Raw genomic sequence first — 21,427 nt, forward strand, 5'->3', positions numbered from 1 at the left:
CCATACAAATCTTCACCTTAGCCTCCACAAGATAATGATCAGACATCCCTCCAGTTGCACCTCTCAGCACATTAACATTCAAAAGTGTCTCTTTCGCGCGCCTGTCAATTAACACGTAATCCAATAACGCTCTCTGGCCATCTCTCCTACTTACATACGTATACTTATGTATATCTCGCTTTTTAAACCAGGTATTCCCAATCACCAGTCCTTTTTCAGCACATAAATCTACAAGCTCTTCACCATTTCCATTTACAACACTGAACACGCCATGTATACCAATTATTCCCTCAACTGCCACATTACTCACCTTTGCATTCAAATCACCCATCAATATAACCCGGTCTCGTGCATCAAAACCACTAACACACTCATTCAGCTGCTCCCAAAACACTTGCCTCTCATGATCTTTCTTCTCATGCCCAGGTGCATATGCACCAATAATCACTCATCTCTCTCCATCAACTTTCAGTTTTACCCATATTAATAGAGAATTTACTTTCTTACATCCTATCACATACTCTCACAACTCCTGTTTCAGGAGTACTGCTACTCCCTCCCTTGCTCCTGTCCTCTCACTAACCCCTGACTTTACTCCCAAGACATTCCCAAACCACTCTTTCCCATTACCATTGAGCTTCGTTTCACTCATAGCCAAAACATCCAGGTTCCTTTCCTCAAACATACTACCTATCTGTCCTTTTTTCACATCTTGGTTACATCCATACACATTTAGACACCCCAATCTGAGCCTTCGAGGAGGATGAGCACTCCCCGCGTGACTCCTTCTTCTGTTTCCCATTTTAGAAAGTTAAAAAATACAAGGAGGGGAGGATTTCTGGCCCCCCGCTCCCGTCCCCTCTAGTCGCCTTCTACGACACGCGAGGAATGCGTGCTAAGTATTCTTTCACCCCTATCCCCATATACATATATATATATATATGGTAGGGTATTGATTGAGAGGGTGAAGGCATGTACAGAGCATCAGATTGGGGAAGAGCAGTGTGGTTTCAGAAGTGGTAGAGGATGTGTGGATCAGGTGTTTGCTTTGAAGAATGTATGTGAGAAATACTTAGAAAAGCAAATGGATTTGTATGTAGCATTTATGGATCTGGAGAAGGCATATGATAGAGTTGATAGAGATGCTCTGTGGAAGGTATTAAGAATATATGGTGTGGGAGGAAAGTTGTTAGAAGCAGTGAAAAGTTTTTATCGAGGATGTAAGGCATGTGTACGTGTAGGAAGAGAGGAAAGTGATTGGTTCTCAGTGAATGTAGGTTTGCGGCAGGGGTGTGTGATGTCTCCATGGTTGTTTAATTTGTTTATGGATGGGGTTGTTAGGGAGGTGAATGCAAGAGTTTTGGAAAGAGGGGCAAGTATGAAGTCTGTTGGGGATGAGAGAGCTTGGGAAGTGAGTCAGTTGTTGTTCGCTGATGATACAGCGCTGGTGGCTGATTCATGTGAGAAACTGCAGAAGCTGGTGACTGAGTTTGGTAAAGTGTGTGAAAGAAGAAAGTTAAAAGTAAATGTGAATAAGAGCAAGGTTATTAGGTACAGTAGGGTTGCGGGTCAAGTCAATTGGGAGGTGAGTTTGAATGGAGAAAAACTGGAGGAAGTAAAGTGTTTTAGATATCTGGGAGTGGATCTGGCAGCGGATGGAACCATGGAAGCGGAAGTGGATCATAGGATGGGGGAGGGGGCGAAAATTCTGGGAGCCTTGAAGAATGTGTGGAAGTCGAGAACATTATCTCGGAAAGCAAAAATGGGTATGTTTGAAGGAATAGTGGTTCCAACAATGTTGTATGGTTGCGAGGCGTGGGCTATGGATAGAGTGGTGCGCAGTAGGATGGATGTGCTGGAAATGAGATGTTTGAGGACAGTGTATGGTGTGAGGTGGTTTGATCGAGTAAGTAACGTAAGGGTAAGAGAGACGTGTGGAAATAAAAAGAGCGTGGTTGAGAGAGCAGAAGAGGGTGTTTTGAAATGGTTCGGGCACATGGAGAGAATGAGTGAGGAAAGATTGACCAAGAGGATATATGTGTCGGAGGTGGAGGGAACGAGGAGAAGAGGGAGACCAAATTGGAGGTGGAAAGATGGAGTGAAAAAGATTTTGTGTGATCGGGGCCTGAACATGCAGGAGGGTGAAAGGAGGGCAAGGAATAGAGTGAATTGGAGCGATGTTTTGTACCGGGGTTGACGTGCTGTCAGTGGATTGAATCAGGGCATGTGAAGCGTCTGGGGTAAACCATGGAAAGCTGTGTAGGTATGTATATTTGTGTGTGTGGACGTATGTATATACATGTGTATGGGGGTGGGTTGGGCCATTTCTTTCGTCTGTTTCCTTGCGCTACCTCGCAAACGCGGGAGACAGCGACAAAAAAAAAAAAAAAAAAAAAAAAAAAAAAAAAAAAAATATATATACCCGTGATATCATGTATATCTATCTACATCAGTGATGTCACCTACATCTACCTATATTTGTGATATCATCTACCTCTACCAACATTTGTAATGTCATCTACATTTACCTACATTTGTGATATTATCTACATCTACCTACATTTGTGATATTATCTGTATCTACATACATTTGTGATATTATCTACATCTACCTACATTTGTGCATTTATCTACATCTACCTATATTTGTCAATCTATCTACATCTACCTACATTTGTGATATCATCTACACCTCTGTACATCAGATTTGCTTTTCCCAGTCATGAGTCGTCGCCACAAAATCCCTCCCACTGAGAACCATAGTAAACTCATACTTTCTCATCTTCTATACCACATATCCTCCCAGTGAAGAGACTGAGAACTCTGCCTTTAATATCATTACAGATCCATTCCCTACACATCATGCTGCAGCGTCCTGGGCATCTTAATGGTAACAGATTATTAGCAATTATTAAAGAAATGTGATGTTTTCTTCACACATAATCAGATGTTTGCTTACCCAGGTAAGTAAATGACGGTGTCTTTCTTTCCACTCCTTTACCAATGTCTTCACACTCTTGACTATAATGCTTGCCTTACGCACACTGATCATGTTGTTCTGAGTGGCATGTTCATTATCTATTGTGCTCCTTGTTGTCCAGCATGATGAACCATCAGGGACTAGACGAACACTGTGTACAAACTCTGCTAAAGTCAGGAGGGCCTGAGCAGGCTGCAATGTCTCTTCGTTCACTGCCTGTAAGAAACATTCCTTAGCATAGTAAGTAATTTCTCTTGCATGTCTTTATCTTTACAAAAATGTTCAAAACATTTGGAAGGTGAGCTTATCTACAATTCTAAACACCAGTCCTCAATCCACATTACATATTCACATTACTATAGACCTTTCATCAATCTATAAGCTATCCATCTTTTACCCTTCATGTCCACACGTACATACATACACCACCCTACCATGTCCACACGTACATACATACACCAGCCTACCATGTCCACACGTACATACATACAGGAACCTATCATGTCCACACGTACATACATACAGCAACCTACCATGTCCACACGTACATACATACAGCAGTCTATCATGTCCACACGTGCATACATACAGCAGTCTACCATGTCCACACGTACATACATACAGCAGCCTACCATGTCCACACGTACATACATACAGCAGCCTACCATGTCCACACGTACATACATACAGCAGTCTATCATGTCCACACGTACATACATACACCAGCCTACCATGTCCACACGTACATACATACAGCAGCCTATCATGTCCACACGTACATACATACAGCAGCCTACCATGTCCACACGTACATACATACAGCAGCCTACCATGTCCACACGTACATACATACAGCAGTCTATCATGTCCACACGTACATACATACACCAGCCTACCATGTCCACACGTACATACATACAGCAGCCTATCATGTCCACACGTACATACATACAGCAACCTACCATGTCCACACGTACATACATGCAGCAACCGTTTTCAATTATTTAAAAGTTCATCTAAACTCTTTGTAAACCCAATGCAATTCTTCAATGTAAACAAATATACCTGGGAGGTTTATATTGTTACAAATCTTCAATCATATCAAGCTGAATCAATAAAGTGAAGATTAAAGCTAGTACAGTACTGTACCTGTAGGATCAGCTGTATCTTACGTCTACCATTATCTTGAGTAGCGTCCCATATCTCAGCTTCTCTCTGCCATGCCTGATTCTCAGGGTCAACTTCCCTGGTAATCTGCTCTGCCAAGACTGATACTTTGCCAGGAAGGGCAGACTCAAGCTCTGCTGCCATCTTAATCACAGTCCAGGCTGGCACACGTACTGGAAGTCAACCCAGATGATCATCTACTGACCACTATACTCACTTATCAACACTAAAAATGTAAACTTATTGTACGAATGGTTAAAAACAACTATTATCTACACATCATTCCTAAGTCTAGCTGTTCCCTTCATAGTACTCTGTTACTCTAGCTCTTCCCTTCATAATACTCTGTTATCCTAGCTGTTTCCTTCATAATACAACGTTACCCTAGCTGTTCCCATAATGATACTCTTCCCTTCATAATGCTCTGTTATCCTAGCTGTTCCCTTCATAATACAACGTTACCCTAGCTGTTCCCTTCATAATACTCTGTTATCCTAGCTGTTTCCTTCATAATAAAACGTTACCCTAGCTGTTCCCATAATGATACTCTGTTACCATAGCTCTTCCCTTCATAATGCTCTGTTATCCTAGCTGTTCCCTTCATAATACAACGTTACCCTAGCTGTTTCCTTCATAATACTCTGTTACCCTAGCTGCTCCCTTCATGATACTCTGTTATCCTTGCTGCTCCCTTTGTAATACTCTGTTATCCTAGCTGCTCCCTTCATAATGCTCTGTTACCCTAAATGTTCGCTTCAAAATACTCTGATACCCCAGCTGCTTCCTTCTGTTACCTCTGCTATTAGCTTCATAATACTCTGTTACCCTAGCTGCTTCCTTCATAATTCTCTGTTACCCTAGCTGCTCCCTTCATAAAACTCATTTACCCTAAATGCTTCCTTCACAATACTCAGTTACCCTAGCTGTTCGCTTCATAATACTCTGTTACCCTAGCTGCTCACTTTATAATACTCTGTTACCCTAGCTGTTCCCTTGATAATACTCTGATACCTTAGCTGCGCCTTCATGATAGTCTGATACCCTAGCTGTTCCCTTCATGATACTCTGCTACCCTGGCTGCTCCCTTCATAATATTCTGTTACCCTAGCTGCTCCCTTCATAATATTCTGTTACCCTAGCTGTTCCCTTCAAAGTACTCTGTTACCCTTGCTGTTCCCTTCATAATACAGTTATCCTAGCTGTTCCCCTCATAATAGTCTGTTACTCTAGCTGTTCACTTCATAATACTCTGTTACCCTAGCTGTTCCCTTCACAATACTCTTTTACTCTAGCTGCTCACTTCGTAATACTTCGTTACCCTAGCTGCTTCCTTGATAATACTCTGTTACCCTTGCTGTTCCCTTTATTATACTCTGTTACCGTAGTTGCTCCCTTCATGATACTCCGTTACCCTACCTGCTCCTTTTATAATATTCTGTTACCCTAAATGCTGACTTCATGATAATCTGTTACCTTAGCTTGCTCACTTCATAATACTCCGTTACTAAAGCTGCTCCCTTCACAATATTCTGTTACCCTAGCTGTTCCCTTCATAATGCTCTGTAACCCTGGCTGCTCACTTTATAATACTCCATTACCCTAGCTGCTCACTTCACAATATTGTAACCCTAGATATTCCCTCATAATACTCTGTTACCCAAGCTGTTCATGTCATAATACTCTTTTACCCAAGCTGTTCCTTTCATAATACTCCATTACCCTTGCTGCTCTCTTCACAATACTGTTACCCGAGATATTCCCTTCATAATACTCTGTTATCCTAGCTGTCCACTTCAAAATACTCTGTTACCCTAGCTGCTCCCTTCACAATACTCAGTTACCCTAGCTGCCCACTTAATGATACTGTGTTACCAAGCTTCTCACTTCAGTACACTCCGTTACCCTAGGTGCTCAATTCATGATACTCCGTTACCTTAGCTGCTCACTTTATGATACTCCATTACCCTAGCTGTTCGCTTCATAATACTCTTTTACCCCAGCTGCTCCCTTCATAATACTCTGTTACCGTAGCTGTTCCCTTCATAATACTCTGTTACCCTTGCTGTTCCCTTCATAATACTGTTATCCTAGCTGTTCGCCTCATAATACTCTGTTACTCTAGCTGCTCACTTCACAATACTTCGTTACCCTAGCTGCTTCCTTAATAACATTTTGTTACCCTAGCTGTTCCCTTCATAATACTCCGTTACCATAGCTGCTTCCTTCACAATACTCTGTTATTCTAGCTGTTTCCTTCATAACAATCTGTTACCCTGCTGCTCTTTCCATGATACTCTGTTAACCTAGCTTCTCCCTTCATAATACTTTGTTACCCTAGTTGCTCACTTCATAATATTCTGTTACCCTTGCTGCTCCCTTCACAATACTCTGCTACCCTAGCTGCTCCCTTCACAATACTCTGTTAACCTAGATATTCTCCTCATAATACTCTGTTACCCTAGCTGCTCCCTTCATAATACTTAATTACCGTAGCTGCTCACCTTATAATACTCTGTTACCCTAGCTGCCCGCTTCATAAAACTCCGTTACCCTAACTGCCCCCTTCACAATACTCTGTTACCCTTGCTATTCGCTTCTTAATACTTTGTTACCCTAGCTGCTCCCTTCATATTACTCTGTTACCCTAGCTGTTCCCTTAATAATACTCTGATACCTTAGCTGCTCAGTTCATGATACTCTATTACCCTAGCTGTTCCCTTCATAATACTCTGTTACCCTAGCTGCTCACTTCATAATACTCCGTTATCCTACCTGCTTCCTTCATAATACACTGTTACCCTAGCTGCTCACTTCATGATACTCCTTTACCACAGCTGCTCCCTTCACAATACTCTGTCCTAGCTGTTCCCTTTGTAATACTCTGTTACCCTAGCTACTCCCTTCATAATACTCTGTTACCCTAGCTGCTCACTTCATAATATTCTTTTCCATTAGCAGTTCCCTTCATAATATTCTGTTATCCTAGCTGCTCCCTTCACAATATTCTGTTACCCTAGCTGTTCCCTTCATAATACTCTGTTACCCTAGTTGCTCCCTTCATAATGCTCCGTTACCCTAGCTACTCCTTTCATAATACTCTGTTACCCTAACTGCTGACTTCATAATAGTCTGTTACCCTAGCTGCTCACTTCATAATACTCCGCTACCCTCGCTGCTCCCTTCACAATTTTCTGTTACCCTAGCTGTCCCCTTCATAATACTCCGTTACCCTTGCTGCTCTCTTCACAATACCGTTACCCTAGATATTCCCTTCATAATACTCTGTTACCCTAGCTGTCCACTTCAAAATACTCTGTTACCCTAGCTGTTCCCTTCATAATACTCCGTTACCCTAGCTGCTCCCTTCACAGTACTCTGTTATCTTGGCTGTTCCCTTCATAATACCCTGTTACCCTAGCTTCTCCCTTCAAAATACTCCGTTACCCTAGCTGTTCCCTTCACAACACTCTGTTACCCTAGCTTCCCTTCATAATACTATGTTACCCTAGCTGCTCACTTCATTATACTCCGTTACCCCAGCTGCTCACTAAATAATGCTCTGTTACCCTATCTGTTCACCTTATTATACTCCGTTACCATAGCTGCTTATTTCATAAGACTCTGTTACCCTATCTGCTCACTTCATGATACTCCGTTACCCTAGCTGCTCACTTCATTATAGTCCGTTGCCCTTGCTGCTCCCTTCACAATACTCTGTTACTCAAGCTGCTCCCTTTATAATACTCTGTTACCCTAGCTGCTCCCTTCATAATACTTCGTTACCCTAGCTGCTCACTTCATGATACTCCGTTACCCTAGCTGCTCACTTTATAAAATTCCGTCGCCATAGCTGCTCACTTTATGATACTTTGTTACCCTAGCTGCACCCTTCACAATACTCCGTTACCCTAGCTGCTCACTTAATGATACTGTGTTACCCAAGCTTCTCACTTCCCAACATTCCGTTACCCTTGCTGCTCACTTCATAATACCCCGTTACCCTAGCTGTTCCTTTTATATTACTCCGTTACCCTAACTGCTCACTTCATAATACTCCGTTACCCTAACTGCTCACTTCATAATACTCCGTTACCCTAGCTTCTCACTTCATGATACTCAGTTACCTTAGCTGCTCACTTTATGATACTCCGTTACCCTAGCTGCTCACTTTATGATACTCCGTTACCCTAGCTGCTCACTTCATAATACTCCGCTATCCTAACTGTTCCTTTCATAATATTCCGTTACCCTAGTTGCTCGCTTCATAATACTCCGTTACCCTAGCTGCTCACTTCATAATACTCTGTTACCCTAGCTGCCCACTTCATCTTACTCAGTTACCCTAGCTGCTCACTTCATGATACTCCGTTACCCTAACTGCCACTTCATGATACTCCGTTACCCTAACTGCTCACTTCATAATACTCTCCGTTACCCTAGCTTCTCACTTCATGATACTCAGTTACCTTAGCTGCTCGCTTTATGATACTCCGTTACCCTAGCTGCTCACTTTATGATACTCCGTTACCCTAGCTGCTCACTTCATAATACTCCGCTATCCTAACTGTTCCTTTCATAATATTCCGTTACCCTAGTTGCTCGCTTCATAATACTCCGTTACCCTAGCTGCTCACTTCACAATACTCTGTTACCCTAGCTGCCCACTTCATCTTACTCAGTTACCCTAGCTGCTCACTTCATGATATTCCGTTACCCTAGTTGCTCACTTCATGGTACTCCGTTACCCTAGCTGCTCACTTCATGGTACTCCGTTAACCTAGCTGCTCACTTCATGGTACTCCGTTACCCTAGCTGCTCACTTCATGGTACTCCGTTACCCTAGCTGCTCACTTCATGATACTCCGTTACCCTAGCTGCTCACTTCATGATACTCCGTTACCCTAGCTGCTCACTTCATGGTACTCCGTTACCCTAGCTGCTCACTTCATGATACTCCATTACTTTAGCAGATAACTAAGACAACTTGTATATACCCCAAGGTGTCTCTGTGAAGGCTTCCAAAGCCAGGATCATTTGCTGAGTTTCCTGCTTCGTGTGTTGGCCTCCACACATGCCTAGCAGCGTTGCTTCTCTACTCTCCACTTGTTTACATAAGTTTTCTGTAAACAGAGAAAGATGTTGTGATAATTTTGATCCTGAATTTACATCATGATAAACATCAGTTTATGAAAAACTATTATGAAACAGAAGACGGCATTTTCCCCTAATATTTGGAATTATCACAACTGACAACACTCAAGATTACAACACTTAAGTTAGAATGTATACAGGATATCAGAAGAAGAAATCTATACAGGATATCAGAAGAAGAAATCTATACAGGATATCAGAAGAAGAAATCTATACAGGATATCAGAAGAAGAAATCTATACAGGATATCAGAAGAAGAAATCTATACAGGATATCAGAAGAAGAAATCTATACAGGATATCAGAAGAAGAAATCTATACAGGATATCAGAAGAAGAAATCTATATACAGGATATCAGAAGAAGAAATCTATATGCAACCATTGAAAGTGTACACCCATTATAACTGTATATCCTTTATAACTGTACATTCATTATAACTGCTCCCATTATAACTGTACACCCATTAAAAGTGTACACCCATTGTAACTGTACTCCCATTATGACTCTACTTCCCTCATAACTCTGCACACATTGTAAATGTACTGCCATTATAACTGCACCCCAATCTAACTGTGCTCCCATTATAACTCTACTCCCATTCTAACTGTACTTCATTATAACTGTACTCCTATTATAACTACTCCCATTACAACTGTACTCCCATTATAACTCTACACCCATTATAACTCTACATCAAATATAAATGTTTACGAAATATAGCTCTGCACCCATTATAACTGTACTCCCATTATAACTTTACTCCCATGATAACTGTACACCCATTATGACTCTACACCTATTATAACTATACACCCATTACAACTCTTCACCCATTATAATTGTATACCTAATATAACTGTATACCCATTATAACTGTAAACCCATTATGACTACACCCATTAAAAGTGTACACCGATTATGACTCTACACCCATTATAACTGTACACCCATTCTAACTGTATGCATTTACATTTCCTTGTGCAGCAGTAAGGATGCAAGTATTCATGTTTGCTTGTGTAGCAGTAAACATGCAAGTGCTTATGTTTACTTGTGCTGCAGTTAGCATACAGTGGTTTATGATTACTTGCACAGCAGTAAACATGGAAGTGTTTATGTTTACTTGTGCAACAGTAAACATGCAACATTTCATGTTTACATGTGCAGCAGTAAACATGCAAGTGTTCATGTTTACTTGTGCAACAGTAAACATGCAACATTTCATGTTTACATGTGCAGCAGTAAACATGCAAGTGTTCATGTTTCCTTGTGCAGCAGTAAACATGCAAGTGTTCATGTTTACTTGTGCTACAGTAAACATGCAAGTGTTCATGTTTACTTGCACAGCAGTAAACATGCAAGTGTTCATGTTTACTTGTGCAACAGTAAACATGCAACATTTCATGTTTACATGTGCAGCAGTAAACATGCAAGTGTTCATGTTTACTTGCACAGCAGTAAACATGCAAGTGTTCATGTTTACTTGTGCAACAGTAAACATGCAACATTTCATGTTTACATGTGCAGCAGTAAACATGCAAGTGTTCATGTTTACTTGTGCTACAGTAAATATGCAAGTGTTTATATTTACTTGTGCAACAGTAGACATGCAAGTGCTTATGTTTAATGGTGCAGCGGTAAACATACAAGTTTTTATGTTTACTTGTGCTGCATTAAACATGCAAATGTTTATATTTACTCGTGCAGCAGTAAACATGCAAGTTTTTATGTTTACTTGTGCTGCATTAAACATGCAAATGTTTATATTTACTCGTGCAGCAGTAAACATGCAAGTTTTTATGTTTACTTGTGCTGCATTAAACATGCAAATGTTTATATTTACTCGTGCAGCAGTAAACATGTAGGTGTTCATGTTTACTTGCGCTGCAGTAAATATGCTAGTGTTCATGTTTTCTCTTGCAGCAGTAAACATGCAAGTGTTTATGTTTACTTGTGCAGCAGTAAATATGGAAGTGATTATGTTTACTTGTGCTGCAGTAAACATGTATGTGTTTATCTTTACATGTGCAGCAGTAAACATGCAAGAGTTTATGTTTAATGTTGCTGCAGTAAACATGGGCGCATGTGTTCATGTGTACTTGTTGCAGCAGTAAACATGCAATTGTTTACGTTTTTCTTTTTTTGTTGCAGTAATCATGCAAGTGTTTATGTTTGCTTGTGTAGCAGTAAGCATGGAAGTCTTCATGTTTACTTGTGCTGTAGTAAATATGCCAGTGTTCATGGTTACTTGTACTGCAGTAAATATACAACTGTTTAAGTATACTTATGCAACAGTAAACACGCAAGTGTTTATGTTACTTGTGCAGCAGTAAACATGCAAGTGTTTATGTTACTTGTGCAGCAGTAAACATGCAAGTGTTTATGTTACTTGTGCAGCAGTAAACATGCAAGTGTTTATGTTACTTGTGCAGCAGTAAACATGCAAGTGTTTATGTTACTTGTGCAGCAGTAAACATGCAAGTGTTTATGTTACTTGTGCAGCAGTAAACATGCAAGTGTTTATGTTACTTGTGCAGCAGTAAACATGCAAGTGTTTATGATTACTTGTGCAGCAGTAAACATGCAAGTGTTTATGATTACTTGTGCAGCAGTAAACATGCAAGTGTTTATGTTACTTGTGCAGCAGTAAACATGCAAGTGTTTATGTTACTTGTGCAGCAGTAAACATGCAAGTGTTTATGATTACTTGTGCAACGGTAAATATGCAAGTGCTTATGTTTACTTGTGCAGCAGTAAACATGCAAGTGTTTATGTTTAAATATACAGCAGTAAACATGCAAGTATTTATGTTTCCTTTTGCTGCAGTAAACACTGAAGTATTTACGTTTATTTGTACAGCATTAATTTGTACAGCATTAAACACGCTAGTGTATATGTATACGTGTGCTGCAGTATATATGAAAGTATTCATGTTTACTTGAGCTGCACTAAACATGAAAGTGTTTATCTTTACTTTTCCTGCAGTAAACATGCAGGTGTTTATGTTTATTTATGCTGTAGTAAACATGGAAGTCTTCATATTAACTTGTGCAGCAGTAAACATGCAAGTGCTTATGTTTACTTGTGCTGCAGCAAACAGGCAGGTGTGCATGTTTACTTGCGCTGCATTAAATATGCAAGTGTTCATGTTTACTAGTGCAGCAGTAAACATGCAAGTGTTTATGTTTACTTGTGCTGCATTAAACATACAAGTACTCATGTTTCTTGTGCAGCAGTAAATGTACATCTGTTTATGATTACTTGTGCAGCAGTAAATGTTCATTTGTTTATGATTACTTGTGCAGCAGTAAACATGAAAGTGTTTAAGTTTATTTGTGCTGCAGTAAACACGCAAGTGTTTATATTTACTCGTGCAGCAGTAAACATGTAGGTGTTCATGTTTACTTGCGCTGCAGTAAATATGCTAGTGTTCATGTTTTCTCTTGCAGCAGTAAACATGCATGTGTTTATGTTTACTTGTGCAGCAGTAAATATGCTAGTGTTCATGTTTTCTCTTGCAGCAGTAAACATGCATGTGTTTATGTTTACTTGTGCTGCAGTAAATATGCTAGTGTTCATGTTTTCTCTTGCAGCAGTAAACATGCATGTGTTTATGTTTTCTTTGCTGCAGTAGACATGCAAGTGCATATGTTTACGTATGGTGCAGTAAACATGCAAGTGTTTTTCTTTACTTGTGCAACAGTAAATATGTAAGTGTTTATGTTTACTTGTGTAGAGGCAAACATTCAAGTGTTTATGTTTACTTGTGCAGCAGTAAACATGCAAGTGTTTATGTTTACCTTTGCTGCAGTAAACATGGAAGTGTTCATGTTTACTTGTGCAGCAGTAAACATGGAAGTGTTTATGTTTGATTTTGCTGCAGAAAACACGCAAGTGCTTATATTTCCTTTACAGCACTAAACATGCAATTGTTTATGTTTACTTGTGCAGCTGTAAACACGGAAGTGATAATGTTTACTTGTGCTGCAATAAACATGCATGTGTTTATCTTTACTTGTGCAGCAGTAAACATGCGAGTGTTTATGTTTAATGTTGCTGCAGTAAACATGGGCGCATGTGTTCATGTTTAATTGTTGCAGCAGTAAACATGCAAGTGTTTACGTTTTTTTTTTTTTGCTCCAGTAATCGTGCAAGTGTTTATGTTTGCTTCTGTAGCAGTAAGCAGAGAAGTCTTCATGTTTACTTGTGCTGTAGTAAATATGTAAGTGTTCATGTTTACGTGTGCTGTAGAAAAATTACAAGTGTTTATGTTTACTTGTGCAGCAGAAAGCATGCAAGTGCTTATGTTTACTTTTGCTGCAGTAAACGTGCAAGTGTTCAAACATACTTGTGCTGCAGTAAACATGCAAGTGTTTATGTTGGCTGCTGCTGCAGTAAACATGCAAGTGTTTATGTTGGCTGCTGCTGCAGTAAACATGCAAGTGCCTATATTTACATGTGTTGCAGTAAATATGCAAGTGTTCATGCTTACGTGTGCTACAGTAAACATGCAAGTGTTTATTTGTGCAAAAGTACACATGCAATTGTTTATATTTGCTTTTGCAGCAGTATATATATTTATTTATTTATTTATTTATTTACTTATTTATTTATTTTTCTCTGTCGCTGTCTCCCGCATTAGCGAGGTACCGCAAGGAAACAGACGAAAGAATGACCCAACCCACCCACATACACATGTATATACATACACGTCCACACACGCAAATATACATACCTATACATCTCAACGTATACATATATATACACACACAGACATATACATATATACACATGTACATAATTCATACTGTCTGCCTTTATTCATTCCCATCGCCACCTCGCCACACATGAAATAACAGCCCCGTTCCCCTTCATATATGCGAGGCAGCGCTAGGAAAAGACAACAGAGCCCACATTCGTTCACATTCAGTCTCTAGTTGTCATGTAACAATGCACCGAAACCACAGCTACCTTTCCACATCCAGGCCCAACAGAACTTTCCATGGTTTACCCCAGACGCTTCACATGCCCTGGTTCAATCCATTGAATGCACGTCGACCCCGGTATACCACATCGTTCCAATTCACTCTATTCCTTGCACGCCTTTCACCCTCCTGCATGTTCAGGGACCGATCATTCAAAATCTTTTTCACTCCATCTTTCCGCCTCCAATTTGGTCTCCCACTTCTCGTTCCCCTCACCTCTGACGCATATATTCTTTTTGTCAATCTTTCCTCACTCATTCTCTCCATGTGACCAAACCATTTCAAAACACCCTCTTCTGCTCTCTCAACCACACTCTATTTATTGCCACACATCTCTCTTACCCTATTATTACTTAATCAAGCCACCTCACACCATATATTGTCCTCAAACATCTCATTTCCAGCACATACACCCTCCTGCGCACAACTCTATCCATAGCCCACGCCTCGCAACCATACAACGTTGTTGGAACCACTATTCCTTCAAACATACCCATTTTTGCTTTCCGAGATAATGTTCTCGACTTCCACACATTCTTCAAGGCCCCCAGAATTTTCGCCCCCTCCCCCACCCTATGATCCACTTCCGCTTCCATGCTTCCATCCGCTGCCAGATCCACTCCCAGATATCTAAAACACTTCACTTCCTCCAGTTTTTCTCCATTCAAACTCACCTCCCAATTGACTTGACCCTCAACCCTACTGTACCTAGTAACCTTGCTCTTATATATATATATATATATATATATATATATATATATATATATATATATATATATATATATATATATATATATATATATATATATATATATATATATATATATATATATATATATATATATATATATATATATATATATTATCCCTGGGGATAGGGGAGAAAGAATACTTCCCACGTATTCCCTGCGTGTCGTAGAAGGCGACTAAAAGGGGAGGGAGCGGGTGGCTGGAAATCCTCCCCTCTCGTTTTTTTTTTAATTTTCCAAAAGAAGGAACAGAGAAGGGGGCCAGGTGAGGATTTTCCCTCTAAGGCCCAGTCCTCTGTTCTTAATGCTACCTCGCAAATGCGGGAAATGGCGAATCGTATGATACAGCGCTGGTGGCTGATTCATGTGAGAAACTGCAGAAGCTGGTGACTGAGTTTGGTAAAGTGTGTGGAAGAAGAAAGTTGAGAGTAAATGTGAATAAGAGCAAGGTTATTAGGTACAGTAGGGGTGAGGGTCAAGTCAATTGGGAGGTGAGTTTGAATGGAGAAAAACTGGAGGAAGTGAAGTGTTTTAGATATCTGGGAGTGGATCTGTCAGCGGATGGAACCATGGAAGCGGAAGTGGATCATAGGGTGGGGGAGGGGGCGAAAATTTTGGGAGCCTTGAAAAATGTGTGGAAGTCGAGAACATTATCTCGGAAAGCAAAAATGGGTATGTTTGAGGGAATAGTGGTTCCAACAATGTTGTATGGTTGCGAGGCGTGGGCTATGGATAGAGATGTGCGCAGGAGGATGGATGTGCTGGAAATGAGATGTTTGAGGACAATGTGTGGTGTGAGGTGGTTTGATCGAGTAAGTAACGTAAGGGTAAGAGAGATGTGTGGAAATAAAAAGAGCGTGGTTGAGAGAGCAGAAGAGGGTGTTTTGAAATGGTTTGGGCACATGGAGAGAATGAGTGAGGAGAGATTGACCAAGAGGATATATGTGTCGGAGGTGGAGGGAACGAGGAGAAGAGGGAGACCAAATTGGAGGTGGAAAGATGGAGTGAAAAAGATTTTGTGTGATCGGGGCCTGAACATGCAGGAGGGTGAAAGGAGGGCAAGGAATAGAGTGAATTGGAGTCATGTGGTATACAGGGGTTGACGTGCTGTCAGTGGATTGAATCAAGGCATGTGAAGCGTCTGGGGTAAACCATGGAAAGCTGTGTAGGTATGTATATTTGCGTGTGTGGACGTGTGTATGTACATGTGTATGGGGGGGGGGGGGGTGGGGCCATTTCTTTCGTCTGTTTCCTTGCGCTACCTCGCAAACGCGGGAGACAGCGACAAAGTAAAAAAAAAAAAAAAAAAAAAAATATATATATATATATATATATATATATATATATATATATATATATATATATATATATATATATATATATATATATTAATATATATGGAGAAATGGAGAAAAACTGGAGGAAGCAAAGTGTTTCAGATATCTGGCAGCGGATGGAACCATGGAAGCGGAAGTGAGTCATAGGGTGGGGGAGGGGGCGAGAATTCTGGGAGTCTTGAAGAATGTTTGGAAGTCGAGAACATTATCTCGGAAAGCAAACATGGGTTTGTTTTAAGGAATAGTGTTGCCAACAATGTTGTATGGTTGCGAGGCGTGGGCTATGGATAGAGTTGTGCGCAGGAGGGTGGATGTGCTGGAAATGAGATGTTTGAGGACAATATGTGGTGTGAGGTGGTTTGATCGAGTAAGTAATGTAAGGGTAAGAGAGAGGTGTGGTAATAAAAAGAGTGTGGTTGAGAGAGTAGAAGAGGGTGTTTTGAAATGGTTTGGTTACATGGAGAGAATGAGTGAGGAAAGATTGACCAAAAGGATATATATGTCAGAGGTGGAGGGAACGAGAAGTGGGAGACCAAATTGGAGGTGGAAAGATGGAGTGAAAAAGATTTATTATATATATATATATATATATATATATATATATATATATATATATATATATATATTTTTTTTTTGCTTTGTCGCTGTCTCCCGCGTTTGCGAGGTAGCGCAGGGAAACAGACGAAAGAAATGGCCCAACCCACCCCAATACACATGCCTTGATTCAATCCACTGACAGCATGTCAACCCCGGTATACCACATCGCTCCAATTCACTCTATTCTTTGCCCTCCTTTCACCCTCCTGCATGTTCAGGCCCCGATCACACAAAATCTTTTTCACTCCATCTTTCCACCTCCAATTTGGTCTCCCTCTTCTCCTCGTTCCCTCCACCTCCGACACATATATCCTCTTGGTCAATCTTTCCTCACTCATTCTCTCCATGTGACCAAACCATTTCAAAACACCCTCTTCTGCTCTCTCAACCAAGCTCTTTTTATTTCCACACATCTCTCTTACCCTTACGTTACTTACTCGATCAAACCACCTCACACCACACATTGTCCTCAAACATCTCATTTCCAGCACATCCATCCTCCTGCGCACAACTCTATCCATAGTCCACGCCTCGCAACCATACAACATTGTTGGAACCACTATTCCTTCAAACATACCCATTTTTGCTTTCCGAGATAATGTTCTCGACTTCCACACATTCTTCAAGGCTCCCAGAATTTTCGCCCCCTCCCCCACCCTATGATCCACTTCCGCTTCCATGGTTCCATCCGCTGCCAGATCCACTCCCAGATATCTAAAACACTTCACTGCCTCCAGTTTTTCTCCATTCAAACTCACCTCCCAATTGAACACGTACACATGCCTTACATCCTCTATACAAACTTTTCACTGCTCCTAACAACTTGCCTCCCACACCATATATTCTTAATACCTTCCACAGAGCATCTCTATCAACTCTATCATATGCCTTCTCCAGATCCATAAATGCTACATATAAATCCATTTGCTTTTCTAAGTATTTCTCACATACATTCTTCAAAGCAAACACCTGATCCACACATCCTCTACCACTTCTGAAACCACACTGCTCTTCCCCAATCTGATGCTCTGTACATGCCTTCACCCTCTCAATTAATACTCTTCCATATAATTTACCAGGAATACTCAACAAACTTATACCTCTGTAATTTGAGCACTCACTCTTATCCCCTTTGCCTTTGTACAATGGCACTATGCACGCATTCCGCCAATCCTCAGGCACCTTACCATGAGTCATACATACATCAACTAACCTTACCAACCAGTCAACAATACAGTCACCCCCTTTTTTAATAGATTCCACCGCAATACCATCCAAACCTGCTGCCTTGCCGGCCTTCATCTTCCGCAAAGCTTTTACTACCTCTTCTCTGTTTACCAAATCATTTTCCCTAACCCTCTCACTTTGCACACCACCTCGACCAAAGCACCCTATATCTGCCACTCTATCATCAAACACATTCAACAAACCTTCAAAATACTCACTCCATCTCCTTCTCACATCACCACTACTTGTTATTACCTCCCCATTTGCGCCCTTCAATGAAGTTCCCATTTGCTCCCTTGTCTTACGCACTTTATTTACCTCCTTCCAGAACATCTTTTTATTCTCCCTAAAATTTAACGATACTCTCTCACCCCAACTCTCATTTGGCCTCTTTTTCACCTCTTGCACCTTTCTCTTGACCTCCTGTCTCTTTCTTTTATACATCTCCCACTCAATTGCATTTTTTCCCCTGCAAAAATCGTCCAAATGCCTCTCTCTTCTCTTTCACTAATAATCTTACTTCCTCATCCCACCACTCACTACCCTTTCTAATCAACCCACCTCCCACTCTTCTCATGCCACAAGCATCTTTTGCGCAATCCATCACTGATTCCCTAAACACATCCCATTCCTCCCCCACTCCCCTTACTTCCATTGTTCTCACCTTTTTCCATTCTGCACTCAGTCTCTCCTGGTACTTCCTCACACAAGTCTCCTTCCCAAGCTCACTTACTCTCACCACCCTCTTCACCCCAACATTCACTCTTCTTTTCTGAAAACCCATACAAATCTTCACCTTAGCCTCCACAAGATAACGATCACGGGGAGTGCTCATCCTCCTCGAAGGCTCAGACTGGGGTTCTAAATGTGTGTGGATGTAACCAAGATGTGAAAAAAGGAGAGATAGGTAGTATGTTTGAGGAAAGGAACCTGGATGTTTTGGATCTGAGTGAAACGAAGCTCAAGGGTAAAGGGAAAGAGTGGTTTGGGAATGTCTTGGGAGTAAAGTCAGGGGCTAGTGAGAGGACAAGAGCAAGGGAAGGAGTAGCAGTACTCCTGAAACAGGAGTTGTGGGAGTATGTGATAGAATGTAAGAAAGTAAATTCTCGATTGATATGGGTAAAACTGAAAGTTGATGGAGAGAGATAGGTGATTATTGGTGCATATGCACCTGGGCATGAGAAGAAAGATCATGAGAGGCAAGTGTTTTGGGAGCAGCTGAATGAGTGTGTTAGTGGTTTTGATGCACGAGACCCGGTTATAGTGATGGGTGATTTGAATGGAAAGGTGAGTAATGTGGCAGTTGAGGGAATAATTGGTATACATGGGGTGTTCAGTGTTGTAAATGGAAATGGTGAAGAGCTTGTAGATTTATGTGCTGAAAAAGGACTGGTGATTGGGAATACCTGGTTGAAAAAGCGAGAAGTACATAAGTATACGTATGTAAGTAGGAGAGATGGCCAGAGAGCGTTATTGGATTACGTGTTAATTGACAGGTGCGCGAAAGAGACTCTTGGATGTTAATGTGCTGAGAGGTGCAACTGGAGGGATGTCTGATCATATATATATATATTTATATATATATATATATATATATATATATATATATATATATATATATATATATATATATATATATGTACATATATATATATATATATATGTACAGAGCATCAGATTGGGGAAGAGCAGTGCGGTTTCAGAAGTGGTAGAGGATGTGTGGATCAGGTGTTTGCTTTGAAGAATGTATGTGAGAAATACTTAGAAAAGCAAATGGATTTGTATGTAGCATTTATGGATCTGGAGAAGGCATATGATAGAGTTGATAGAGATGCTCTGTGGAAGGTATTAAGAATATATGGTGTGGGAGGCAAGTTGTTAGAAGCAGTGAAAAGTTTTTATCGAGGATGTAAGGCATGTGTACGTGTAGGAAGAGAGGAAAGTGATTGGTTCTCAGTGAATGTAGGTTTGCGGCAGGGGTGTGTGATGTCTCCATGGTTGTTTAATTTGTTTATGGATGGGGTTGTTAGGGAGGTAAATGCAAGAGTCCTGGAAAGAGGGGCAAGTATGAAGTCTGTTGGGGATGAGAGAGCTTGGGAAGTGAGTCAGTTGTTGTTCGCTGATGATACAGCGCTGGTGGCTGATTCATGTGAGAAACTGCAGAAGCTGGTGACTGAGTTTGGTAAAGTGTGTGGAAGAAGAAAGTTAAGAGTAAATGTGAATAAGAGCAAGGTTATTAGGTACAGTAGGGGTGAGGGTCAAGTCAATTGGGAGGTGAGTTTGAATGGAGAAAAACTGGAGGAAGTGAAGTGTTTTAGATATCTGGGAGTGGATCTGTCAGCGGATGGAACCATGGAAGCGGAAGTGGATCATAGGGTGGGGGAGGGGGCGAAAATTTTGGGAGCCTTGAAAAATGTGTGGAAGTCGAGAACATTATCTCGGAAAGCAAAAGTGGGTATGTTTGAAGGAATAGTGGTTCCAACAATGTTGTATGGTTGCGAGGCGTGGGCTGTGGATAGAGATGTGCGCAGGAGGATGGATGTGCTGGAAATGAGATGTTTGAGGACAATGTGTGGTGTGAGGTGGTTTGAGCGAGTGAGTAACGTAAGGGTAAGAGAGATGTGTGGAAATAAAAAGAGCGTGGTTGAGAGAGCAGAAGAGGGTGTTTTGAAATGGTTTGGGCACATGGAGAGAATGAGTGAGGAAAGATTGACCAAGAGGATATATGTGTCGGAGGTGGAGGGAACGAGGAGAAGAGGGAGACCAAATTGGAGGTGGAAAGATGGAGTGAAAAAGATTTTGTGTGATCGGGGCCTGAACATGCAGGAGGGTGAAAGGAGGGCAAGGAATAGAGTGAATTGGAGCGATGTGGTATACAGGGGTTGACGTGCTGTCAGTGGATTGAATCAAGGCATGTGAAGCGTCTGGGGTAAACCATGGAAAGCTGTGTAGGTATGTATATTTGCGTGTGTGGACGTATGTACATGTGTATGGGGGGGGGGGGGTTGGGCCATTTCTTTCGTCTGTTTCCTTGCGCTACCTCGCAAACGCGGGAGACAGCGACAAAGTATAAAAAAAAAAAAAAAAAAAAAAATATATATATATATATATATATATATTTTTTTTTTTTTTTTTTTCTTTTTGCCGCTGTGTCCCGCGTTTGCGAGGTAGCGCAAGGAAACAGACGAAAGAAATGGCCCAACCCACCCCTATACACATGTATATACATACACGTC

General features: G+C 41.0%; 1 protein-coding gene across 1 annotated transcript in view; it reads right to left on the reverse strand.

Annotated features, from left to right (window-relative positions):
- Positions 1-2,720: 2,720 nt before the first annotated feature.
- Positions 2,721-21,427, reverse strand: part of LOC139760210 (uncharacterized) — a 554,062-nt gene continuing 535,355 nt past the window's right edge. The window contains exons 22-25 of the mRNA XM_071683144.1: positions 9,142-9,267; positions 4,130-4,320; positions 2,960-3,196; positions 2,721-2,750 (exon numbers count right to left, since the gene is read on the reverse strand). Of these exons, the coding sequence (XP_071539245.1) occupies positions 2,721-2,750; positions 2,960-3,196; positions 4,130-4,320; positions 9,142-9,267 (584 nt within the window). The remainder of the gene's footprint in view (positions 2,751-2,959; positions 3,197-4,129; positions 4,321-9,141; positions 9,268-21,427) is intronic.

The sequence above is a fragment of the Panulirus ornatus genome, chromosome 35 (assembly GCF_036320965.1).
Source record: "Panulirus ornatus isolate Po-2019 chromosome 35, ASM3632096v1, whole genome shotgun sequence".
In the NCBI taxonomy this organism is placed as follows: domain Eukaryota; kingdom Metazoa; phylum Arthropoda; class Malacostraca; order Decapoda; family Palinuridae; genus Panulirus; species Panulirus ornatus.